Source organism: Crinia signifera, chromosome 7 (assembly GCF_055691185.1).
Source record: "Crinia signifera chromosome 7, ASM5569118v1, whole genome shotgun sequence".
Classification (NCBI taxonomy): domain Eukaryota; kingdom Metazoa; phylum Chordata; class Amphibia; order Anura; family Myobatrachidae; genus Crinia; species Crinia signifera.
Window position 1 is genome coordinate 102,891,970 of NC_139223.1, and position 27,829 is coordinate 102,919,798.

The 27,829-nt window shown below is 44.0% G+C and overlaps 1 protein-coding gene across 2 annotated transcripts in view; it reads left to right on the forward strand.

Moving 5' to 3' along the window:
• Positions 1-27,829, forward strand: part of MOB4 (MOB family member 4, phocein) — a 91,914-nt gene that overhangs the window by 39,680 nt on the left and 24,405 nt on the right. For both annotated transcript variants that reach the window (XM_083153562.1, XM_083153563.1), the window contains 3 exons: positions 7,852-7,952; positions 14,778-14,820; positions 14,938-15,024. In XM_083153562.1, the coding sequence (XP_083009688.1) occupies positions 7,852-7,952; positions 14,778-14,820; positions 14,938-15,024 (231 nt within the window). The remainder of the gene's footprint in view (positions 1-7,851; positions 7,953-14,777; positions 14,821-14,937; positions 15,025-27,829) is intronic.

A 27,829-nucleotide genomic window follows, 5' to 3' on the forward strand; every position in this document is an offset into this window, starting at 1 on the left:
GAAATGGGGGCACAGATTTTGGGGTGCTTTGTCTCCTTCATTCCTTGTGAAAATGAAAAATTTTGAGCCAGAAGTACATTTTTGTGTAAAAAAATGTATTTTTTTCATTTTCACTGCCCAGTTGTACCAAAATTGATGAAACCCCTGGGGGTTTGAAATGTACACTATACCCCTAGATGAATTCCCTGAGGGGTGTAGTTTGCAAAATTGGGTCACTTGTGGGGGGGGTTCCACTGTGTTGGTGCTTGGGGGGTCTTGCTAATGCGACATAGCACCCACCAAAATTCCACCAGAATCTGAGCTGCAAAATCCAAAAATCACTCCTTCCCTTCTAAGTCCTGCCATGCACCCAACTGGTATTTTTTGGTCACATGTGAGGCATTGCCGTACTCGGGAGAAATTGGGGCACAGATTTTGGGGTGCTTTGTCTCCTTCATTCCTTGTGAAAATGAAAAATTTTGAGCCAGAACTGCATGTTTGTGTAAAAAAATGTAATTTTCCATTTTCACATCCCAGTTGTACCAAAATTGGTGAAACCCCTGGGGGTTTGAAATGTACACTATACCCCTAGATGAATTCCCTGAGGGGTGTAGTTTGCAAAATGGGGTGACTTGTGGGGGGGTTCCACTGTATTGGTGCTTTGGGAGTCTTGCTAATGCAACATAGCACCCACCATTCATTCCACCAAAATCTTTGCTGCAAAATCCAAAAATCACTCCTTCCCTTCTGAGTCCTGCCATGCACCCAACTGGTATTTTTTGGTCACATGTGAGGCATTGCCGTACTCGGGAGAAATTGGGGCACAGATTTTGGGGTGCTTTGTCTCCTTCATTCCTTGTGAAAATGAAAAATTTTGAGCCAGAACTGCATGTTTGTGTAAAAAAAATGTAATTTTCCATTTTCACATCCCAGTTGTACCAAAATTGGTGAAACCCCTGGGGGTTTGAAATGTACACTATACCCCTAGATGAATTCCCTGAGGGGTGTAGTTTGCAAAATGGGGTGACTTGTGGGGGGGTTCCACTGTATTGGTGCTTTGGGAGTCTTGCTAATGCAACATAGCACCCACCATTCATTCCACCAAAATCTTTGCTGCAAAATCCAAAAATCACTCCTTCCCTTCTGAGTCCTGCCATGCACCCAACTGGTATTTTTTGGTCACATGTGAGGCATTGCCGTACTCGGGAGAAATTGGGGCACAGATTTTGGGGTGCTTTGTCTCCTTCATTCCTTGTGAAAATGAAAAATTTTGAGCCAGAACTGCATGTTTGTGTAAAAAAATGTAATTTTCCATTTTCACATCCCAGTTGTACCAAAATTGGTGAAACCCCTGGGGGTTTGAAATGTACACTATACCCCTAAATGAATTCCCTGAGGGGTGTAGTTTGCAAAATGGGGTGACTTGTGGGGGGGGTTCCACTGTATTGGTGCTTTGGGAGTCTTGCTAATGCAACATAGCACCCACCATTCATTCCACCAAAATCTTTGCTGCAAAATCCAAAAATCACTCCTTCCCTTCTGAGTCCTGCCATGCACCCAACTGGTATTTTTTGGTCACATGTGAGGCATTGCCGTACTCGGGAGAAATTGGGGCACAGATTTTGGGGTGCTTTGTCTCCTTCATTCCTTGTGAAAATGAAAAATTTTGAGCCAGAACTGCATGTTTGTGTAAAAAAATGTAATTTTCCATTTTCACATCCCAGTTGTACCAAAATTGGTGAAACCCCTGGGGGTTTGAAATGTACACTATACCCCTAGATGAATTCCCTGAGGGGTGTACTTTGCAAAATGGGGTGACTTGTGGGGGGGTTCCACTGTATTGGTGCTTTGGGAGTCTTGCTAATGCAACATAGCACCCACCATTCATTCCACCAAAATCTTTGCTGCAAAATCCAAAAATCACTCCTTCCCTTCTGAGTCCTGCCATGCACCCAACTGGTATTTTTTGGTCACATGTGAGGCATTGCCGTACTCGGGAGAAATTGGGGCACAGATTTTGGGGTGCTTTGTCTCCTTCATTCCTTGTGAAAATGAAAAATTTTGAGCCAGAACTGCATGTTTGTGTAAAAAAATGTAATTTTCCATTTTCACATCCCAGTTGTACCAAAATTGGTGAAACCCCTGGGGGTTTGAAATGTACACTATACCCCTAGATGAATTCCCTGAGGGGTGTAGATTGCAAAATGGGGTGACTTGTGGGGGAGGTTCCTAACTTTTAGCACTTATGGTGCCTAGAAACCTACATGGTGCCTAAAAAAAAATCTCATAAAAAGGAGGCTCCAAAATCAAGTAGGTGCTCCTTCTATTATGAAGCCTGTGGTTTGGTCAACGTGCACACTAGGGCCACATATAGGATATTTTTGAAAACAAAAGAATTGGGGGAATCAATTTTTAGTCACATTTCTCTAGTAAAATCTACTGTATTCGTTAGAAAAATGTATTAAAATTGAAACTCTGCAAAAAAAAAGAAATTTTGAAATTTCACCTACACTTTGTTTTAATTCCTGTGAAACACCTAAAGGGTTAACAAACTTCCAAAATGCTGTTTTGAATACTGTGAGGGGTGCAGTTTTTGAAATGGCATCATTTATGGGGGTGTCTCACATACAAGTCCCTCAAAGTCACATCAGAACTGAACTGGTCCCTAAAAAAATCAGTGTTTGAAATTTTCATGAAAATTTGAGAATTTGCTATTCATATTGTAAGCCTCCTAGTGTCCAAAAAAATTAAAAGGAAGTTGAAATAATGATGGAAACATAAAGTAGACATATGGTCTATGTTAGTTATTAACTATTTTGAGTGGTATGATTATTTGTCTCACAAGCAGAAAATTTAACATTTTGCAAATTGCTAAATTTTCCATTTTTTCACGATATTTTGGTATTTTTCACAAAAAAACACAGACTGTATCGACGAAAATTTACCACTAACTTGAAGTACAATGTGTCACGAGAAAACAATCTCAAAATCACTGGGATAAGTAAAAGCAAAAAAAAGTTATCCCCACTTAAGTGAGACATGTCAGATTTGAAAAAAAGGGCTCTGTCATGAAGGCACAAACTGGCTCTGTCATGAAGGGGTTAATAGTGTCAACCTAACAACTGTATACCTACAAAATATGGTAAACTTTTTTTTTATAGCTTGTGTACTACAGGTTGAGTATCCCTTATCCGAAATGCTATGGGCCAGAAGCATTTTGGATATTGGATTATTCTGTATTTATTTTTATATTTCAGTGAGATCTTGAGGGTGGGACCCATGTGTGAATGCAAAAGCACATCATACACATGAAATACACACAAGGTTTCAAAATATGAAACCAATATTGTGTACTATATCAGGCACTGAGTTTGAATGCTAGCCAATCATTTTATTACAGATATTTAGTGCCAATTACATATCCTGTCCACAGTAGTGCCAGTCACAGATGTTCCCTGTAGTGCTCAACATGCACTGTACTTACAATCCATTGATTCTTTTGTACCATGCTTAGACTCTGAGCGCTGGGCTCCCTTAGCTCTACAGCCCAGGGGAGTCACCTACATGCCTGGTGGTCACACCGCAGCCTCCAGAGGTGATCCGGGCTGCGGCTCACCCCAAAGCCCTTCTGCAGCGTACCCTGGGTCCCTCTGCCAGACTCACTGAGTGGCGCACTCTGGGCAGCAGTGGCTCCTCTCTCCTTTCGGAGCTGCATACTGGGAGCTGTAGGGTCCAACTGCTGCGCCATGCCGCCTCCCTGGTCCGCTTTGGCCCCCATTGGTAGATCGGGCTGCAGTGCATCAATCAGTGGTTCCTGCCCGAGAGCCATTTGGCTAGGTGGTTCTTCAGCCACACTAGCATATGGGTGGGCGCCCATGCCAGTAACCAAGTAGGTATAGGGAGGTATACAAATTGATAAAGGTAGGCATGGAGGGTGGGTGCCCCCTCCTGTGCTAGTACCAGAGAAGGTACAAAACTGCAGCAAAGTAATTAGACAGAAAATGTGTGTCTTGGTGTGGTGGACCTTCGATCAATAACTAAACAAATAGAAAGTAGCTTTCATTTAGATGTATTTAAAAACTGTGAAATATTAAAAAGCATACAAATAATGACGAACACAGTGAGAATAGTGCGTGTTTAAAAACAGCACGTGCGGGGGTTCCATGTGTGATTCAATGGTCTTTATTTTGTTATTCTTTGACTGCAGCATTACAAAAATGCTCTGCTAAAAACATAGAGAAAAGAGTCAGGTTGCCCAAACCTGAGATCCCTTTGTCTCTATGGGTTATAATGGTTAATAGAATCCAAAATTGATATGATGTGTTAATATTAATCCTCATGATTTACTTATAATTGTAATATATATTTGCAGAGGAATATGCACATCAAATAAAAAAGGGACAAAGTATGATATTAGGTCTCTGGCAGACCGTGAACCCAAACAGTCGGTATCGTGTGTTCTATCCCCAAAATTGTAAGGGGGTGACACCGTGCCGACTGGACCACTGTAATAATAAGCTACACTGAGCAATAGTGGATGTGTTTTTTTTTCAAGGCCTTGTTTTTTCAAAGACTTCCAGCGTTTCTCTGCTCTAATTTGAAATGTATAATTGTATCTTATTCTCTGTGTAGATTAGCGTTGACAACGCCCGTTTTGACTCCTCAGCTGTCACGCTAAAAAACTTATTATACCGGCTGATACCCGAAGCTGCATTCCTCCAATGTGGGTACACGTATAAAATGAGCTGATTCATACCTACAAACCACATTCACTATTGCTCAGTGTAACTTATTACAGTGGTCCAGTCAACACGGTGTCACCCCCTTATAATTTTGGGGATAGAACGCACAATACTTTTTGGGTTTACGGTCTGCCAGAGACCTAATATCATACTTTGTCCCTTTTTGATTTGATGTGCATATTCCTCTACAAACATATACTACAATTATAAGTAAATCATATGAGGATTAATATTAACACATCATATCAATTTTGGATTATGTTAACCATTATAACCCATAGAGTTCTAAATCACTAGGGCAGGGGTGTCCAAACTTTTTGCGACGAGGGCCAGATTTGGTGAAGTGTAAATGTGTGGGGGCCAACCATTCAGCCTGACATTCTTTGAATCATTAATCACATCAGAATGGTCCCCCAGCCTGCCCCCATTCACTGTATGTCCTCCAGCCTGCCCCTCCTCCACTGTATGTCCCCGACTCTGCACCCATTCACTCTGTCCCCCAGCCTGCCCCACTTCTCTTAATGTCCATCAGTGCCTCCATTCATTGCATGTCCCCAAGCCTGACCCTCCTTCACTGTATGACTCCCATTTACTGTATGACCTCCATTCACTATGTACCCCACTCTGCCCCCCATTCCCTGTATGTCCCCCAGCCTGCCCCTGCTCCCTATTCTCTGAATGGCCATCACTGCCTCCATTCACTGTATGTCCCCCAGCCTGACCCTCCTTCACTGTAAGTCCCCCACTCTGCCCCCTCCCTTCTCTGTATGTTTCCCATCCCCTTGTGTGAGCCAGAGGACAGAGAGGCAAAGCAGGCACTGCAAGGACAGGAGATGCTTGGGCTCCCGCTGCTGCCCTCCTTCGCTCTGCATGTTACGAGAGCAAGCTTCCCCCTTGCTGCATTCCCTCCCCACACACTGCTGTCACTGTGATTGTGGAGTATGGTGGTATACGATTGCAGCAGCAGGGGTAGGACGCCAAACACATCTGACTGTGGGGGCCGGCACCTCCTCACTGCAGCAGACAGCAAGGTAAAGGTGCGGTCGCCGTGGCCCCACCTTTAGTGCCCTGTGTTGTGCTTCCCACATCTGATGCTCTGCCCGCTTCCAGCTGGAGGCTGCGGGCTGCTTGAAATGACAGCACGGGCCGCATAAGGGTATTTGGCCTTTAAAAGGCATAAATGTAGGTGACCTGTTTTTTAAAGCAAACTGACAAAAACAGACTATTCAGTCTCTGTAGAAATTGAAACCTTGTTCAAATACTAATCAACACACATTGGGGCAGATGTACTAACACAGTCTGGTTGCGCTTCTGAAATAACGTCCCGCTTCTCCTGCATAACGAGGAGAAGCGGGCACTCGTTATGGGGAGATGTATTAACATCCACCATGCCGATAAGGAGAGCCGTTATGCCCAGCGTTAACGGCTCTCCTTATCGGCTCCCTCGCCGCCCCGCACATGCGCACTCGCCGTCGCCCCCCCCCCCCCCCCCTCCCCCCCCCCCCAGACGTAATCCCCCCCAGTTAACCAGCGTTAAGTGCATTTTTGCACTTAACGCTGGTTGATACATCTGCCCCATTGACACTGTTGCAAAATTGTAACAAAGGGATCTGAGGTTTGGGCCACCTGACTTTGTCTTTTCTCTACGTTTTCAACAGAGCATTTTTGTAATGCTGCAGTCAAAGAATAACAAAATAAAGACCATTGAATCATACACGGAACCCCCGCACCTGCTGTTTTTAAACATGCACTATTCTCACTGTGTTCGTCATTATTTGTATGTTTTTTAATATTTCGCAGTTTTTAAATACATCTAAATAAAAACTACATTTTATTTTTATTGTGATTGATGTAAGGTCCACCACACCAAGACACAAATTTTCTGTCCTAATTACTTTACTACAATTGTCAGTAGTAGCACACCCCTGAGAGGTAATATTATTATTATTATTATTATCATCACTCATCATTTGTATAAGCAGGGGGCAAACCAATGTACTGACCAATCGACACATCCAATCCTGTGCGACAGACTCTCCCAGTTTTTGTCTACAAAACTGCAGTGTGCAGCTAACCTTCCCTCATAGCTCTTCTCGCCACAGGTCAGGCAGTGAGCATTTTCCTCACGGTATTCAGTCCAGCCCTCCTTGAGAAGCATGTGATGCTGCCAAATGTTGCACTCCTTTTGCAGACTCATCGGCTATAGTGCATATTTGTAGTAAGCTGGTTACTATTAGCAACTTCTCCATGGTTTGATACTTACCAATAATGCCATTGTTTAATATTGCATGGAGACATTTACAGTAATTTATTTGCTTATCCTGGTAGTTTTACAATGAACAACTCTGATGGGAGAGGGGAGCTACTCATGGTGGGCATTTTTTTATGCAACTAGCACAGTGGTATTTCCTTTTTATTTGTTTAAATGTGAAGCTTATAGAGGTAAGGGTTCTTGGCAGTGCTAGCAGAAAAGTTCCCACACTGAGTAGTAATGATATGCGTTTGAGGCATCAGTAGATCTGGGTAGCAAAGGTTAATGGTTTATACCTTGGTATATCTATATCTTGGGGCAGTACGGATGGGGTAATGGTTAGCATTACTGCCTCACAGCGCTGAGGTCAGGAGTTCGACTCCCAAGATGGCCCTACCTGTGTGGAGTTTGTATATTCTCCCCGTACTTGCGTGGGTTTCCTCCCACAATCCAAAAATATACTGGTAGGCTAATTGGCTTACAACAAAATTAACCCCAGAATATCTGTGTGCGTGTAGGGACTGATGTGAATATTCAAATATTCTCTGTAAAGCGCTGCGGAATATGTATGCGCTATATAAGAAACTGTTAATATTTAAATAAATCTATACCAAGAAGTAATCCTTTTTGCATATTTCGGTACTTATGTAATATCTGGGCTCCCGTTTTTCTTATGAGACCGCGGGGCTCGCCACGCTTCGGGCACAGTGGCTCGCTGCGCTCGCCACACTATATAAGATCAACTCCGTGCGTAGTTGGATAGTAGGGGTATGAAAAAAATGGGGTGCATTTAACATGGGAGCCCAGATAATACAGAAGTACCCATATTTCAGAAAACATATGAATGACATTGCTAATATTCCAAATTCAATTTTGCAGTACATTCAACAGAATATAAGAACAGATTGTTCCAACATTGACAAAATACTAGAACCCCCTGAAGGTCAAGATGAAGGTGTGTGGAAGTATGAACATCTTCGGTAGGTATTTTATCTTCTTTACAAGCACAATAGTTTGCTGTAAATTGTCAGTGACGTTCAACAAAACTTCTGTTGCATACAATTACAGTAATATATTACATTTTCCCTATAAACAACAAATGATATATCACAAAACTTGATTTTCTACCCATCACTGACCTTATCAATCCGCACCGTGTTGGTGGTATAAGTGGGTGGACCCCCAATCAGTGTACTGTGTGCTCACACATGGATAACCTTCCTTTGGGCCAGGTGCCTCGCTCAGCACACTTTACCCAATCAGAATCCATGTGAAAAGTACAGTAAAGTATGAAAGTTTTAATAATTTAAATGGTGAAGGTCGTGTCGACCTACTTATGTGTCGACCATATGTTGTGGATCTATTGACTGTTGACCTAGACATGGTATGTCAGCCATCCGGGTACCATTTATTAATTGAAACCTGTGGCATTCTTTTAATGGTAGACTAAATGATCTTTAGTTTATGCCAGTGGTTCCCAAACTGTGGGTCCTGACCATCTCAGCATGGGGTTGCGATTCCATGTTACTGACCATCAGGCTGATGACTTTTTAATCTTAGTCAGTGATTCAAGGAGTCTGAAAATTCTGTTGAATTGTCTGTTATTTAGCCTCCTCACATCACTTTGTGCCTCCACAATGCTGCCATGCCTGTGCTGTCTGCTGACTACACGTGATGTGATGACCTTCTGCAGTAACTTGCTGCGGTCCTCTGATTATTTTTATCACCTGATGGGGTCCCAGAGCAAAAAAGTTTGAGGACCCCTGGTTTATGCTGTTGTGGACACTACAAGTCCCAGCATGCACTATCACAGTTTTAATATTATGGAATGGTAGAACTGTGGTAAAGCATGCTGGGATGTGTAGTTTCACAACATCTAGAGAGCCATAGGTTGGCCAGTCCTAGTTCTGGGGATGATACAAAATTTATATATGAAAACCATTTTTACACCTATATGTTGTGCCTGTGTTAAGGTGTAGGGATAACAGGCATGCTTCTCGGGTTAAACGTGATATGACAGCATAAATGTCAGTCTATGGGGGAGGGTAATAAATCACGTATTGGTATTTTGTCTACTCCATAAAAATACAGACCTACCAATTCAATGTGCCAGTTTTTGGATGGATTTTTTGCTGGTGCAGTTTTGGCTTTTGTCTAAAGTCATATCTGCATCCACAGAAAATAGTTGACTAAAACACATTGATCCTCAAGTAATTTACGGATCCATGTGTTTGCTAAGCGTTTTTCGACCATTGCACGGATTGAATACCCCTCCCTCTCAGTATCTTGTGGCTAAGGTTTTACCCCCCCTTAGTCAACCTAGTTTGAGTATATAAGACCACAGCAATTTTGCAAGACATTGACGTGCTTTTAGTAGAATTTTTGTGACTAGGGCCCTTATTCTGATTGATGCGGATATTCCCGAATTCTTACGGTGCGGTCCGCACGCCACGCTGTGCTGCCGCGTGCGGCCATCGTCCGTAGAAACGCCCACGTGTCCTCCGCATTCGGACGGGCTCACTCTTTAAGAACAGGGCGTGTTTACGGACGACATACAAACCATGCGTGTGCGGGGGAAACACTCAGATTCTGCACGGTATTACAGAGTATGCACGGGAATACCGCATCCGAACGGATGGCAAGCGGTCCGTCCGCACGGAAGCGGTGTATTTACGCAAAACTACCCACTATTATGTCTATTCTGCAATACATCACATGACCCACTTATTCAATTACCTATCCTCATAAAAAAATGTTTATTTGGAATTGGAATCAATTATATGCCAATATATCCTTACAACCATGCCTAACACATGCATTGCACACATTAACCCTTACAGCAATTGAAGTGCAATGGTTTCAATTAAAGCACTGACAAGCGTCCTATTAGTGAGTAATGAGTAAAGGAGTCGATTGTATTGGGTTCAGGTGTTAATGCTTGTAGTCATTAGGCGTTCCGTTCGCCTACCGCAAGACCGAGTGGTTTCCGCAAAGCAATACTTGACTTATGGACACCGCACATTTCTATCGGTTTTGTTCGCGTGCATTCGGAGTGCTATCCGAATGCACGCCCCCCAACATAAGTGTACTCCCCCGTGTCCGCCCATGTTTCCTCCCAGTTTTGCCCACTTTGAAACTACGCCCATGTGTCATTCCGCATGACGCCCATAATACGCCCATATTTCCAGACTGATTGCGGTGCACAGTTTTGTACGGGATTTGGCCGAACAGGTACGGAGTCAATGCATGGCACATGCGCGTTGCGTTCTCCACGCATGCGCAGACGCCGTAAAGACGCTATCCGAAAGTATGCGGAAAAGTACGCATCAATCAGAATAAGGGCCTATATTACTTTGTACACTGTAGATGGTTTATATACTGTATAACAACTTTAAAGAACAATGCAACTAATAGGCTTGGGGTTCATTAGAATGAATACTAGGGATGCCAATCTCGGGGCATTTTTTCAATCCCGGAATTCCAGTTTGAAAAATGCCCAATCCCGGGATTGGCTGCCTAAATAAAAAAAAGGCCCGGCCACCCCGGCTACGGCGGGAGCAGCCAGGAGCTGTGTGGGTAGACTGCTGAGAGCCGGGCCGAGGAGCGATGCTGTTGCTGCTGGAGGTGCGTGTGGAAGCTGGCCCAGGGAGCTACAGGCATGCCTGAGAGTTGGGCCGAGGAGTGATGCTGTGGGTGGGCGGAGCAGCTGTTTAGCCTGCTCAGCGTGACCTTTGACCATCACGCCGGGCATCGGGAACAGCCTGGCAGCGTCTGAGTGTGCAGTCTAATCCCGGTGTTTTTGGGGCCAAATACTGGGATCCCGCCGATCCTGATCCCTGATGACTACAATCCAATATTTATATATACTATGAGAAAACTAAGTTTATATATCACACAGGAGGATCTTTTGCAAATCCTTGATTTTAGAGCATTGCTTATCTATCAAAATTAGAAAAAAAAATGTGCTTTTATCAAAAATTATTTTTATATAAAACAACCATTTTTAATGTTAAAGAATAAACCTTATTAGACATATGGTATAGCAAAATATCGGATACAATAAAGTAAAAAGATAATAGTCAGTGTAGTGATTAAAGATGTTCGTTGCTACAGTGTCTGTTTGGTTTTCCTATTCGTATTAGTTACAGAAAGCATATAATCTGTTCTAAATACAGTAGATGTAGTGGTAAATTCTGTCTCCATATTAGTTCCCCCTTTAAAAATGTGGGGAATCACTTTGCTAGTCTTCGCCACTAGGCATGCACAGTGCTGAGCTCTCATACATCATGGTTGCATTTGGCTGCTGTGCATGTAAAGATGCTGCTTCACTGGAAAAAATTCTCTTTCAAGAAAGTCTGTTTCCTCCAAAGGATGAATTTCTCTGGCACTTTGCCCAGAAAGCAGGGATTGCATTTACTTGTAGCATGTATTTTATACGCTATATAAGTAAATAGGAACTCCATTTTAAAATAAGTGGTTCCTCATGTTGTGGTCTGCAACACTGGGGTGAATGAGCTGCAATCATTAATCTCCTTTTCGAACACCCTCTCTGTGCAATGTGTGCGGATTCCATGCTATCAGGAGTCCTCTCGGGTTTTCGGTAGCTTGACAAGAATGTCGCCTGAAACACAGCTCAGAAGTTTTTTCTTTGTCTCTGTGCTGTTCCATTGCATGATTGTGCATGGCTATGGGTCTCTCACTACATCCTCCAAACAAGCATACTGTAAAGGTGGCCATACATCAGAAAGACATTGCACCCAATCATACAATGTCAATGGATTATATGCAGATTGTGTGCACACAATCATACAATGCCGGCCAGGGAGATTGGAGGATTGGTCCTCTGATCTGATGTGCTGCACGTCAGATCAGTTGAGATTGGGCACAGATTGCATGTGCTTTTAAGCACATGCAATTTTGTCTTTAGATGGCTCATACAACCAGAGTCATGTGACACTCCCTCCCTGACTAGCAGAGAAGAGAGGTACAGCTTCCGGGCGGCCCGTGGCAGTGAAGATGCTGTGAGCCTCAGAAGTTTCCAGTGGCAGATGGGCCGGCGGCTGGAGAGAGCAGTGGGCATCCTTTTGCACAATTCTATCACTACTCTGAAAACCGTTTTATTCGGGCTATTTAATAATGGCATACGATACCAGGTGACCCAAGCAGAGGGGTACCCTGGTGAAGACCTGTCTGCACATTAAGTTCTGGTCTTACACTGGCTCCACAACAACCAAGCAGTTTCTGTTTTGAAAAGTTTTTATTGATTTTCACAATTTTTGAAAACAAATAGAACATTAGTATGCATATATAAATGAGCTTTGTACAAATTGGTGTATAAATGACCGGGCCCAAAGACATGTTGGGTTCAATGTCTATTTAGACTGGGCATAACATTGTGCTTTAACTTTAGCTGTAACAATTTGACTATGAAATCCCGTTGGGGAACTAAAAGAGTCTGGGTAGTCCAATACAAAACAATATGCTTCCAATATGCTTCCTTGATAAGCAGATTGAAGGTGGTTTATATATTTGTGTGATGTATTTGTGTATATGGATTTTATCATGTATGTTATTTGAATTGTAAAGTCTGGGTTAAATTGCTCACACTTCGCTCACTTTTTGCTAGGTATTATCCTGCGCATGTCTGGGTCAATGGTTTCCATACAAATAAATCTCATGCCTCCCCATCTGGCTCTTATGCTGGCATTTTAGCAGCACATATATAAAAACACATTGCCTCTACAGAGGCATTATCTTGTTTACATCAGTAAAGTACAGCCCGCCCCTTGTCAAATACGTCATTTTGGAGGCGTTTTTCTTTTGCCGGTCCCTCGTTTTTTTTATGGTAAGTTCCACCTTCATATCGTCATCTTACGTTGAATGAGTCATTTGACGCTTCACATACATCGCCTCTACAGAGGCAGTATTTTGTTTATAGCAGTGAAGCTTAGCCTGCCCCGTCTCCCTCGTCAAATTACGCGTCACTACGGAGGCGTTTCACTCACGCCGGCCTCTCGTGGCTAGCTCCACCTCTAATATCGTCATTTGACGCTGAACGCGTAATTTGACGCTTCACATACACTGAGATCTAGACCTCTACTATCTCGTCATGTGACGCCGAGCGCGTCATATGACGCTGTACGCATTACGCACGCCAGCTATAATAGCTGGGCTGTCTTATACACTGGTATATAGGGGCCAGCCTTACGTGCATTATACCCACGCCCACTTTAGGACGGCAACCAATGCCGATACCAGACTATCAAATTGATTGACAGCTTCGGGCTCATTTAAACCTTCAGAGCGTACGTAGTAGCCACGCCCTCTGACGAAGTCTATACGACAAAAAGCGTCAGGGCGTGGCCTACGACGCTCCCTCTTTCCTCACTACTGGCGTCTGGCTCCTGGTTACCCCTGCACGCCTCCCTGCAAGCCAGCATAGCGGTGTCCTTTGGCGGATCCTTGTTCTAGCGCAGATGTGTGAGCAGTCTAGCCTGTGGCTATGTTTTAAAATCTTGTGGTACCCAGTCCACAGTGCTTTTACTTGTGGTACGAGTCTTTATCTGCTTGTACCTGGATTTTACCATTGTCCATTAAACTTTTTATAAGTGATATTGCACCATGAAGCGCCTTTTCTCTGCCTTTCTCTAGATCCATTTCTCTCTGCGGATTCCAGAGATTTCACCCATAGAGAAAAGCAGCTGCAGGTCCAAAATTGACTTTGGTGCTGGTATTCCCCCTATTGTCACATAAGGGGATCATTTACTGGAGAACTGTCTGAAATACACTTGGCGCAGAGGTTCATGCCTGTTCCATACATATATATATATAGATATAGATATTTATATGTTTGAAGTCTCTTGAGGAAGGGGTTGCACCCCGAAACGGCCCGTCGAGGCTCAATAAACATCTTAACTTCAAAGAAATTGCTGCAGTGACGTGCTTGATCCTCTTGGGGATCCCTGCTTTGTATCCTATTTTGGCAAAGGCACGCAGCATCGTTGAACTGATTGTGGGAGTGCCGGTCCACCACACGCTATATATATATATATATATATATATATATATATATATATATATATATATATAGTAAGCCAGCCAGAGAGACCCTCAGTCTCCTGGAACGACAGGACCAGCACACCCTTATATTAGATGCAAAAAGTGTATTTATTGAAGCATCGTGTCAATCATCATCAAAGAGATAAAAATTCATCATACTTAGCAGTGACTGGCCAAGGACTGAAGACAGCAGCATACAATCATGCACAAGTGCCCTTAGGACACGATGCTTCAATAAATACACTTTTTGCATCTAATATAAGGGTGTGCTGGTCCTGTCGTTCCAGGAGACTGAGGGTCTCTCTGGCTGGCTTACTATATCTATTTGTTCAGACCTTGAACCCCTGCCTGAATTACATTGGAAAGTGTGCGTTTCCCACAGAATATTGTATATATATATATATATATATATATATATATATATATATATCTATATATCTCTGCAGCGTGGGGGGTTGCGGCGGCACTCGAATAAAAACACATCAGCCGATGGTTGTAGTCACCACAACCATCGGCTGATGTGTTTTTATTTGAGTGCCGCCGCAACCCCCCATGCTGCATATAACATACACAGTTTATTTTCCTGTTGGATTGCAAACAACTGGGAGTGCCACCAAAGGATTTCTATATATCTATCTGAACATTTATTTTACATATAAATTCTTATGAATAATTGTGTTTATTTTGTATATAAAAATACTGGATGTTTTTTATTAATTTTTGTGTTCTTTGTTTTAACCTTTTAGGCAGTTTTGTCTTGAACTTAATGGTCTTGCTGTCAAACTTCAGGTAATCTGTTAAATGTAGATAAAAATATATATTTTCTATGTGCTTCAAAGTAAATTATTGCCTGTAATATTTTGTAAAATAATCAATATTAATGCTTTGTATTGTATTTTATTTCAGACTGAATGTCACCCTGAAACTTGCACTCAGATGACTGCAACCGAACAATGGATTTTTCTTTGTGCAGCTCATAAAACACCGAAGGAGGTGAGCCACTCCAAGGGAGGTTGCGCCTACATTTTGCCTGCACTGGTGAAACAGCCACTCGAGGAACAAATGCAACCTGTTTAAAAAACACTTTATTAGCCATAATGCTTCACAAATTGAGCAAAAACAGTATAGAAAAAAACTTGTATCTTTACTTTACAGTTTAATGTAGTATTGGTAATAATAATTCTTGACACTAGCCACAACAAGGATGTTTTCTGTGGAACATGCAGGAAGGAGTCAGTCACTCTAATTGAGCATGCATTGCTCCTCCCCTCCTACTTCACTCCTATCTATACAGTGTACACATTTCTGGCCCTCTTAAATTTTCAAATCAACCTAAAAAAATGTAGCTTCAAAAACATTTTTGGGGGGATATTTATTTCTAATGGTGGTACCGCAGATGTTTATATTATATTGTCAATGTATGGTAAAGAGTTACCTCTTTACTACATTTATGTATTTTGCGGAATATTGGTTTAGTTTGAATACCATAATAACTGGGTGGCAATTCATGCCAGAACATGTAACATTAGGATTTAACAATAAGCATTACTAGGAATAAAGTGTATGATTCCCACAGTGACTCATTCTCCTGCAGGGTGAAGTTCCAGCAGTGGCATAACAATGGCACTGCAGCCAAAGCTGTGGCTGGGGGGAGCTGGCTCTGTGGGGGCACATGGTCTCTGCAGATTACAATGGATCTGGTCATCTGTATGTAATCTGCTGAATATGTCCCTACAAAATTGGCATTGTCTTGGAGGAGACAGTTGCTAGAGGTCCCACTGGGTAGCGTATATCAGGTTGAGTATCACTTACCCAAAATGCTTGAGACCAGAAGTATTTTGAATAATGCATTATTCTGTATTTCCAAATATTTTATATTTAAATGAGTTATCTTGCAGTTATGTTGTCTAAACACATGAAATACACATAAATATATTTCCACTAAAGTCCTATGGGATACTGGGATCGTCATTGGGTATTAGAGGGTATCCGCAGGAGACAGACACATCTATTACTGTGAACTGGGTGTACTGGCTACTCCCCTCTGATTCCCCGCCCATGAACCAGTTTAGAAAAATGTGCCCTCAGGAGAGGAGGCACACTGCTGAAGCTCCAGAGAGTTTGTCTTCAGTTTTATTTATTTTATAATTTTGGGCTTGCTGTGTTGGACTTCACAGCATTCCTGCTTCGTGGGAAGTCAGGAGAAGAGTTAAGTTGCAGGCCTCTTAAGGTACCGAGCTGTCCCTGCTGCAGGACCACTGTCCTGAGAGGGTGATTGTCATCGTGGGCATTGTGCTGCAGCGTTAAACACCCCCAGCATGCTGCACACTCCTGACTCAGTCCGAAGAAGTCAGTGGTGAGTACATACCAGGTACCTCACAGTGGGGAACCCCGGTGCATTGTGCAGCAAGATGGCGGCGGTCGCGGGGTCCCTGCACAGGGACCGCGCAGTGCCCTCTGTCACAAACTGGATGCTAGGGGCTAGCCACTGGACCACCAAGGCAGTTCCCCATAAAAATGCTGTACAATACAACCAGCGCCAGTATAAATATTAGTATAAGCCCAGCACCATTACAGGGGGCGGGGCTTGCTCAGAGCGGGACCTCTATGGGAGCCAACACTGCTTCCTGCTTCTCCCTGCCTATCAGACGCTCCCCAGCAGTGAGGCATTGGAGAGGGACATCTGCAGCAGAACAGCAAGTGTTTAGCGCTTAACTAATGCTTATTGTGTTACTTTGTGCACTCAGTACTTTATGCATATTACTTGAATGTATATGTGCTTGTAAACTAACTTGTCATTCTGGGAGTACAGGTTAAGGTTGTGCTGGTCCCCTCAGTGCCTGAGTACTCCCCCACAGGCTTGTTAAAGCTATACACACACAGTGTTAGAAGCTCGCACATAGTTTCTATACACTTCACACTGATTTATATCTGTATTTCACTGTGTATTCTGTTTGTGGGAAGGTTACAGTCTCCGGCATGGTGAAAAAGATAACCTGTGTGATATGCAGAATAAAGTTTGTGCCTGGGTCCACCTCACAGATTACTTGTGAGCAATGCATGTCCCCACAACTCAGTGGGCTCTCACACCAGCTTAGTGGGACACAGCAGTCAGACTCCCAGGAGCCTGAATGGGCCACTGGTATTAAAACTGTTACAAGAGACTTCCGGTGGGCCGGGCACCTAGTGTGGCCGCATTTTATCTGGGCTCCAGCCCTAAACATTTTCTCTGACCTGGAACAGGGATTATTCAGCTAAATTTACCTACACAAGTTGACAGCTGCAGTGCAACCACATCAAGAAGTGGTTTATTCCTGCTATTGGATCTGGAACCGCTATTTCTCCACTGGAGTCGAGCCTGCAAAGTACAGGCATTCATGACCGCCCCCGCCATCTTGGGCACGAAGTTAGAAGCTAGGAGCCTCTGCTGTAGTGACTAATCTCCCGGCTTTTGTGCACTTCCCCTACATCGGACACTGCAAAAAAAGTGGTTTGCAGCAGATATGGATACTGGTGAGAGAGAGCTTACCTTTATAAGGTAGATTGAGGTCTCTCTGAAGGAGAACGTCTGGTGAACTATTTTCTGCTGCACTTTGCTATCCTGTGCTGCAGGCTCTACGTGGAGTGACAGACTTTCCTACTATAGGTGCCTGAGGATGCTGGAGCCTGATATCTTGGGCTGCTTCACCCTGAACTTGCTGCTGCTTATTGGAGCCTAAACATCACTGAATCTGCTAGTGCCTGACTAGTTAATGACTGCTTGTTGCTGCTTGGAGTGAATTCACTTTCTCCTGCACTAAGTGCTGTTTGACTGTGAAGGCACAGTCAGAGGCCTTATCTTTCTTTTCACAGGTTGCTGCTGGTTGTAGGGGCTCTCTGGTGATAAAACTGCTGGTTGCTATATTAACCTTTTGTATGATCACACTGCTGCTGAAGTTTACCATCCTCTATTATTCACACAGTGGATGTATCCTGGACTTTTTTGCAGACCTTGGTGAGGACAGTCGCCTGTCTAAACAGATGTCTTTTATTATCGTAATATTTCTCTACTACATACTTAATTGTTTTGTACACCAATAATTTCCACTAACTTTTGATGTGGTCTTCTCTCATACAGTTTTATTTTTTTTACATCTAGTGGTGTATACTGTATTTGCTGATTCACTATTCATGTTCTGTAATTTGTGAATGCAAAGCTTTTGTTATCTATTGTCACATATATCACATTATGTTTTGCAATATGTCTGTTGCTCCTCAGCATGAGGAATACTCTCCACTACCCCCTGTCCCTTCAGTATCGCCAACAGTGACAGTTATGTCCCCAGTGTCCTGTATCACTCAGTTGCCTATACTTTCACTTAGCACTTTAGCTCAGGCATTTTGTGGCATTCTATTACCCTATTTGGATATGCGCTTTGAGCGTTTGGTGGCACGGCTGCCTCCCACCTCTGCTGCCTATCAGGAAACAATCGAAGAATCTAAGACCCAGATCTCCCACAGTGTTATAGGATCCACGCTTATAGATCCACTCTGAGCCTATTGAGGGAGTTACTTCCTCTCATGTTATCCTACCTTTTCAGCAAAGCTCATTGGTATCTAATGAGGGGATGCACTCAACTTCTTCTGAAGATGGTTTGAAAACCACAAGACATACCTCTTTACCAACACCATATATGAGCTGTAACTCTGAGATTATTCCAACACACGACAAGTTGGACCCTGTGACTCCTTTTTTAGACTCCCTAGGCCAGGCATGTCCAAAGTCAGGCCCGGGTGCCAATTGCGGCCCGTGCTGTCATTTCAAGTGGCCCGCAGCCTCCAACTGGAAGCGGGCAGAGCATTAGATGTGGAAAGCACAGCACAGGACACTATAGGTGGGGCCCTGGCGAGCATGCCTTTACCTTGCTGTCTGCTGCAGTGAGGAGGTGCCAGCTGCCACAGTCAGATGTGTTTGGCGTCCTACCCCTGCTGCTGCAATCGTATATCACCCTACTCCACAATCACAGTAACAGCAGTGTTTGGGGGGAGGGGGGGGGGTGCAGCAAGGGGGAAGCTTGCTCCCGTAACATGCAGAGTGGAGGAGGGCGGAAGCCCAAGCATCTCCTGTCCTTGCAGTGCCGGCTTTGCCTCTCCTTCCTCTGACTCACACAAGGGGCTGGGAAAATTACAGAGAAGGGAGGGGGCAGAGTGGGAGACATACAGTGAAGGAGGGTCAGGCTGGGGGACATACAGTGAATGGAGGCAGTGATGGCCATTCAGAGAAGTGGGTGCAGGGGAAGGCTGGGGAACATACAGTGAATGGGGGCAGAGTGGAGTACATAGTGAATGGGACTCATACAGTGAAGGAGGGTCGGGCTTGGGGACATACAATGAATGGAGGCACTGATGGACATTAGGAGAAGGTGGGCAGGCGGTGGGACAGAGTGAATGGGTGCAGAGTGGGGAACATACAGTGAATGGGGGACATACAGTGAAGGAGAGGCAGGCTGGGGGACATAGAGTAAATGGGGCAGATTGTGGGGATCATTCTGATGTGATTAATAAATCAAAGAATGTCAGGCTGAATGGTCGGCCCCCCACATTTTTACCTCATCAAATCTGGCCCTCGTCGCGAAAAGTTTGGACACCCCTGCCCTAGGCTGATACATTTTTTTAATTTGATGACCAATCATTATCATTTATGCTAGAAATCTCTGATTGACTACATACTGTGCTTTGCATTTCTCACTGTTAAGATTGTCATTCAAGATGCCTTAATGCTTCATGTTTTCGGCAGGAATCTTATTCTTGCTGCTACACAAAACCTCATTTCATACCATTTATTATTGTTCCAGGGACTTTTTGGCCCAATAAAATGAATATTCTAGCTCTTTTACACTCATAAATGGGACAGCTCACTTGGTAATGACCCCCTTAGAATACTAATGTACAGTAAAAAAAAAAAAAGTCTATTGTTTTACATCCCCCCCCCCTGAAATGTTTTTATACATTTCTGCAGTATTGATATTAAAGCCCAATAGCCATTACCCAATATTGCTGTAATTCCTGCTTATATAATTCTCTGTGTGATTATTATTGCGCCGGTTAATATTTTCCGCGTACTTGTGTAGTTTCACCGCGCCCGATATATCAGATACGATATCGGATGATATATTGGACGATATATCGGATGTGATATCGGCGGATATATCGATGCGATCCTATGCGATTTTTTTATTTTTTATTTTTATCTGTTCATAACCCCACTATCCTCTACGCATGGAGATGATTTTATATAGTGTTTCGAGCCATCGAGCCAGAAGCGTGGCGAGCAGACATGGATTACTGCGCTCGCCACACTATATAAAATCAACTCCATGTGTAGTGGATTGTGGGGTTATGAACAAGTACAAAATCGCTTTGGATAGCATCCGATATATCGGGCGCCGTGAAACTACACAAGTACCTTTTCCGCTTCATGTTCAAATAGCTCCTTTACATATATGAGCATGTTATCTTGTTACTATCTGACTATCTGTAAATACCCTGTTTGTTGTATCACTGTCTTCTTTGTAAAGTGCAACGGAATATGCTGCGCTATATAAGAAACTGTTAATACATAAATAAAATAAATATACTCATCAGATTGTTACTCGTTTCATATACTTTTTTTATTTTATTATTATTATTGTTTTATATAGTCTATAATATCATTGTCCCAATTTGAACATTAATATGTTTTGTTTAACTTGCCATATTGCTCACAACTTTCTTGTTAGATGTGTTCCTTTGATGCCTGTGCTTCAATAACTGTGAAAACTGTGTCTTCCCAGCTGGCTGCAAATACTGTGCAGACCAAGCAGGTGCAGCAGGATTTATCAGTCCTGTCAGCAAGGATGGATAACATTACCTCCACCCCGGGTAAATCACGCAAGCGCACTTCGGCCGCCATGTTGCCTGAGTCTGATACAGATTCAGAGGACAACGGTGAGGACGAGTAGCCATTACAGGACTCTGTCTTCCCTGTGTGGCCCAAAAGCTCTCATTATGGCAATAAGAGAGGTGTTGGATCTCCCTCTGACTGAGTCAGAGGAGGGGGACCCATTTTTTGTTTCACAGAGAAAACAAAGCATTGTCTTTCCTGAGCAGGCTGACTTGGAGAACACATTTAAGGAAGCCTGGAAACAGCCGGAAAAGCTAAGGGTCTGCCAAGCTAAAGTATAGCTCTGATAAAAAGCTGGATACCACCCTTAAAGCCATATACACGGCAAGCGGTGCATCTCAGAGGCCAGTCCTCGTCAGCTGCTGGATGGCAAAGTCTATCCATACCTGGGCTTCACAAATCCAGGAGGGTTTGTTGACAGACATGTTAGTGGCACAAGTCGCTGAGAGATTGTGTCATATCCAAGACACCTGAGACCGCCACTGCCACCTCTGCCATCGCCGTGTCGGGTCGCAGGACCCTGTGGTTACGCCAGTGGGTAGCAGACGCTGACTCCAAGCGTAGCGTAGAAAACCTTCCCTTTAAAGGGGAGAAGCTGTTCGACAGTGATTTAGATGAACTCCTTTCCAAGGCAACAGCAGGAAATTCCACATTTCTGCTGACAAGACACCCTTTCTCTGGGCAGTCATATCAGCCGTTTCAGTTATTTCAGCCTTCCAGGCCTAAGCAGCAAGCAAGAGGAGCTTCCTCTGCTGCCAGAGGTGGCCAGGGTAAGTTCAGAAAGGCTGCAGCCCCAGTGTCACAGGACCATGCTCCTTGTACATCCACCACAAAGTCCTCCGCATGACTTGGGTATCCCTCCACGAGTCTCTTGCGAAGTGGGGGGTCGACTGGCGCATTTCGGCCATGTATGGGATGCCTCTCACCTGGATTACTGGGTGAGTGATCAGGCTGGAGTTCGCAGGACCTCCCCCTCAGAGGTTCTTCCGATCAGGCTTACCAGCATCTACAAAGGATCAGGTAATCTTGCGCCAAGCAATACAGACTGGAACAAGCGCTGGTCATTGTACCGGTCCCAGTGGAGGAACGGGGCAGGGATTATTACACCAACCTGTTTGGGAACAGGTACATCGGTAAGACTGAACGTGCTGGGTCTGGTCCCCTGTACGCCTTTCTATTTGCATTGTGTGTGACTGTATGCTAGTACTGTATGTCTGACTGTTTTCTGTCTTATCTCTGTCCCCTCTATACCTACCCTGTAACAGTGTTATAGGTGTATTACCTCACAGTAAATATTGTCTGTGAAGGTTGTCGCAGTGCAGTTTGGGATTTTAGCTCTCTGGGGAAATGTTCAGAAAGGCTAAGGCATCTGAAGCCCCTGTGCTTAACACCTGTAAATTCTGCTCTGCAGGTCTGTCTACACAGGGCCCAATACAAGATTGGCTATGTTTGAATTGTAATGTGCCCCCCTATTCCTTCAGTGCCTGTCCCAGTCAGTACTACGCAGGAACCACAGTGGGTGAATAATTCACCATGTGCATGTACCACCCATGCTCCTGCAGGATATGTGCAGCTCAATTTGAGCATCTATATCCAGAGTGCAGAAAAAACGGTCAAATATCAGAGTCTGTGGCCTCTTCTGCAGAGGATGAGGAAGACGAGGGCTCGGAGGGGGCTCATTCTGAAGACCAAGATTCTTCGGTAGTGGTGGACTTCACGGCCTTAGTACAGGTGGTTCGCACCATCTTGCAAATTAAAAATGCGCCGGTGGCACCTAAACCTAGAACGCCTTTGTTTAAGCATAAAAAGACTGTTAGGACTGAATTCCCATAGTGTGATGATTTTACAAAGTTACGCCAAGAAGCATGGCAAACTCCTAGCAGGCAGTTTATAGTTCCCAAGAAACTAGCATCCTTTTATCCTCTGCCGGGCGCAGAATGCTCCAAGTGGGAGATACCGCCCTTTGTTGATGCTCATGTCGTACGCGTAATTTGTGTGTCCACATTGCAAATTCCGTCCACATCTTTTTTAAAAGAAGCTACGGACAGGAAACAAGAAACTATCTTAAGACCATTTTTTCCCTTTCAGGGAGTGTTACTTGGCCAGCGTTCGCTATAGCTTGGGTTGCCCTAGCTACGTTACAAAACATCAATGCCTCTGAGGAGAAACAGTTGTGTTATGTAATGGACATTAAACATGCTGCGGCCAGTGAGGCGCCAGTGGATGTTATACAACTAGCTTCTAAGGTGTCTGCTACATCAGTTGTAGCACACCGTAACCTCTGTTACGCTCTTGGAAAACGGATACCAATACCATAAAAGCTCTAGAAGACTTGCCTTTGCTGAATAGCTTCTTGTGGCCATGATAGCGGCCTCTAAGGGAGCATTCTTGCTGTCTACTCCTACACCTAAAGCACACCAGTTATTTTGGTTCTTCCGTATGCAGGGAAAAGTGAAGGGACAATCTCTCCCAAGACAACAGGTGCTTGGTAAGGGTTCCAAGCCAAAGCCTAAACAATCTTGGGCTGCTCAGCCCCCACCTCAAAAGTCTGCAGACAAAAACTCAGCCTGAAGCTGCGGGTCTCACCTTGGGGCTTTCAACTTAGTCTGCTTCAATTTGCAAATGTTTGGTGCCAATCCACCACAGATGCATGGGTTCTAGACAATGGGTTCTAGACATCCTCTCTCGAGGTTACACAATCACCTTCTACAAACGACCTACGACTTTTACACGTACAAGTCCGGATCGGAACGTTTTTATCAAGGCTCGGGCATTGCAGACCGCAGTACAAAATTTTCTAGATCAAGCATGTCCAACCTGCGGCCCTCCAGATGTGCTAAAACTACACATCCCAGCATGCATTGCCATCATTCTAGCATTCCCTAATAGCCAAATAGTGGCAAGGCATTCTGGGATGTGTAGTTTTAGCACATCTGGAGGGCCGCAGGTTGGACATGCTTGTTCTAGATGCAGGGGTCATCGTTCTTGTGCCTTCAGCACAGTGGGCAGAGGTTTTTATTCCACCATTTTCCTAGTTTTGAAGCCCAACGGAACTCATCGCCCTATTCTCAACCTCAAAGCCATGAAAAAATTTATTTGTGCGCCCTAGTTTCGCATGGAAACTCTCCTATCCATAATCCTGGCTTTGGAGCCTTGGGATTTTATGGTTTCTCTAGCTATACAGGATGCCTACCTGCATGTCCCTATAGTGCCGGCTCATCAACCATTTCTCCCATTTGCTCTTATGCACAGCCAATTTTAGTTCCAGGCTCTGCCATTAAGCCTCTACAGAACTGAGAGTGTTCACCAAAGTTATGACAGCTCAACTCCACTGCATTCAGATAATGGACAACCTGCTCATCTTAGCTCAGTCCCCAGAAACCTTCCTCCTTAATCTTCAAACTACTATCCGTAGTTTGGGTGATCAATTTAAAAAAAAAATTGTCACTGCATCCCTGTCAACAGATCTCGGTGCATTGTTAGATTCCGGGGTACAGAGAATTTTTCTGCCCCTGGGCAAAATTGCCAACATCGAATTCGACTGTTGGTAAGCAAGTGACGATATTTACTTAGCAATGCAGGTTCTAGGGTCCATGGTACCTTGGATATGGGCAGTTCCACTCTCTGCCTCTTCAGCCCCTCCTACTATCCAAGTGGAGGGGACAACAGCAGGTGGCTTACTTAAATCACCAAGGCATGACTCGCACTCTAGGGGTGATGGCAGAGGGAAGCGGGACCATTTGTCTACAGCAAAAAGATAGACAACCATTAGGTCGACATCATTAGTTAGACAACCAAAAAGGTCAACACTGCCAAAAGGTCGACAGTCAAAATGTCGACATGGGGGGTTCACAGTTTTTTTACCCAAATGTCGACACATTCGACATGGACACAGTTTGAAGTGAACCGCAGCCCCTCGCATCGCTCGATCGCAATGCTTCGGGCACGGTGCCTCGCTGCACTCGGCACACTATTTTATTCTCACACCTCGCCCCAGTGGATGGTAGGGCATGAAGTACTGCCTGTCTGCACATGTCGGCTCAAAAAACAGTGGAAAACCCCATGTCGACCTTTTGAGTGTCGACCTTTTGACTGTCGACCTAATGGCAGTGTCGACCTAATGGTTGTCTATATCTTCTTTCTGTAGAGAAATATTCCGGATACCAAGGCAGAGGCCACTTGCCTTCTACATTGGGCCGAGTTACATCATCCAGCCATTTTTGCAATATTTATCCCAGGAGTCCTCAACTGGGAAGCGGATTTCCTCAGCAGGAATGACGTCCATGCAGGGGAATGGGCTATTCATCCGCAAGTCTTTCAGTTGTTGGTAGACAAATGAGGTCTACCAGACCTAGACTTCATGGCCAAATGGCACAACACCAAGCTACCCACATTCGGAACAAGGACAAGAGAGACTCCCCTTGTCGATGCTCTAGCGATACAGTGGACCTTTCACCTAGCGTATCTTTTCCCTTTGTTCTTCCTAATACCAAGTCCTGCGCAATTTCAAGCAGGAAGGAGGACTACTTATTCTCATTGCGCCAGCTTGGTCCAGGTGCCATTGGTGACTCTTGCAATAGAAGATCCATTCCCACTGTCTCTACAGCTGGACTTACTGTCTCAGGGGCCCTGTCTGCACCCAGATATATCTCGGCTTTCTGATGGCTTGGCTCCTCAGTCATCCATGCTAAGGGTCTTATTCTAGTTCACTCTTTCTGACAAAATCCTTCTTAAATGGACAAAACCATGTGCACTGCAGGGGGGCAGATGTAAAATATGCAGAGAGAATCAGATTTGGGTAAGGTATTTTGTTTCTGTGCAGGGTAAATACTGGCTGCTTTATTTTTACACTGCAATATAGATCTAACTTTGAAGTAAAACCCCACCCAAATCGAAGTATCTCTGCACAAGTAACATCTGCCCCACCTGCAGTGCACATGATTTTTCCATCTAAGAAGAAATTTGTCAGAGAGTGAACTAGAATAAGGCCCTAAGTGCTAAAGGTTTCTCGCCAACAGACCTTAATTAAGGCAAGAAAAGCAGTCTCTTTTCGCATATATTACATGGCATGCCTACTTTCAGTGGTGCACTACTCCCACTTATAATAATAATAAACGAGTGTTCAAAGTTTCCTGACTTCTGGAGTTTCTTCAGTCCGGCTTGGATTTAGGATTACCTTTTAGCCTCTCTTAAAGTTGAAGTTTCAGCTCTGCCTGTTTTGATTTCAATGCAGAATTGCTTGTTTGCCGGATGTGCGCACTTTCATGCAGGCAGTGCTGCGCATCCAGCCTCTGTTTGTTTCTCCTGTTGCTCCATGGGATCTCACTGTAGTTCTAAAAACATTGCCAGGTCCTTCGTTTGAGCCTTTGCAACACTGATCTTAAATTGTTAAAACAGTGTTTTTTCTAGCTATTGCTTCAGCACGTGGAGTGATATAAGTGCTCTATCCTGCCATGCACCTTTCTTGATTTTTATCACGATAGAGCAGTTCTACGGACAAAAAAGGACGATCTCCCTAAAGTGGTGTCTAAGTTTCACCTCAACGAGGAAGCTGTGGTTCAAGTTTTCCTGTTGTCTAGCGTCTTTGCTGGGGAAGCCTCCTTCAATGTGGTATGGGCTCTCAAAATGTATGTAGATCGCACTACTTTTTGGTTTTCACAAGTGTGGATGGCCAGCTACAAAACAAATCTCCAAAGCTTATACAAGAGCGACTCTTCCAGTTCCAAATTCCAATTCGGCCCATTCTACACGGTCAGTAGGGCCTGCATGGGCAGCACACTGCAGAGCATCAGCAGAACAGCTCCACAAAGCTGCCACATGGCCATCAAACAATACTTTCCTTCAGTTTTAGGTCTTTGATGCCTTTGCGTCTCAGGTTGCTTCGTTTGGGCGCAGAGTTCTCCTCTCTGATCTAGAGTGTTCCCTCCTTTAAATAACTGTTTTAGGACGTCCTCCGTGTGCTCTGGACCCTGCAGAGGAAATACGGAGTTATGGTAGACTTACCATGGTTAACTCCTTTTAATCAAGGTCCACAGTGTCCACATGACACCCACTCTGAATGCACCTGGCCTTTCGAGTTCACTTATTCTCAGTTGTACATTTGTCTGTCTGTGTTAGAATGTGATCTTGAGTCATTCGGTCTTCCTTCTGTACTTCTGGCTTCTGCCTTGGGTTTTGTTACAAAATTGAGTGCCTGAGGTCAGGCAGTGGGGTGTGCGGGAGGTGGCTTGGAGCATCTTGGTACAAAAAATTTAACTGTTGGTGCTCCGGACAGGTATGGATTGTATGGTCGACAGTCATTAGGTCAATACCACTAGGTCGACATACTGGAAGGTCGACAGGGATCTAGGTCAACATGGCACAAGGTCGTTAGGTCGACAGTCAAAAAGTCGACATGGGTTTTTTGAAAAAAAAAGAAATATATAGTGCTGGGGTTTGACTGAATAAATCACTGTCACAATTGAATTATTAAATATATTTATTATATAATAGACATTACAGTTAACAATATTAAGAATAGTGGGGAATTAAAAATATGAAAAAATTATATTAAATGGTCTAAAAAAAGAGCGTTTGTGCTAGCATATTTGCTCCATTTGGTGGATGTTATAGCAACAGTTCATTTGCACCAAAAAATTGTATAGTTAGCAGACCAAATGAAATGTTGATGTCTCCTGCAATTTGAGAAGATTGAAGAGAATGTCCCTGAGAATTGCCCAGCATGAGGATCCGAATTTACTCAGAAATGGCAGACTGGATGGTATGGATATGAATACCTGGCTTCTCACTGCATACAAGGCTGAGATTGTAGAATCCCTTAGGTTGGAAAAGCTGGTCCGGAATAATGTAAATAGAAGTCTGGTTCTACAAGGTGCA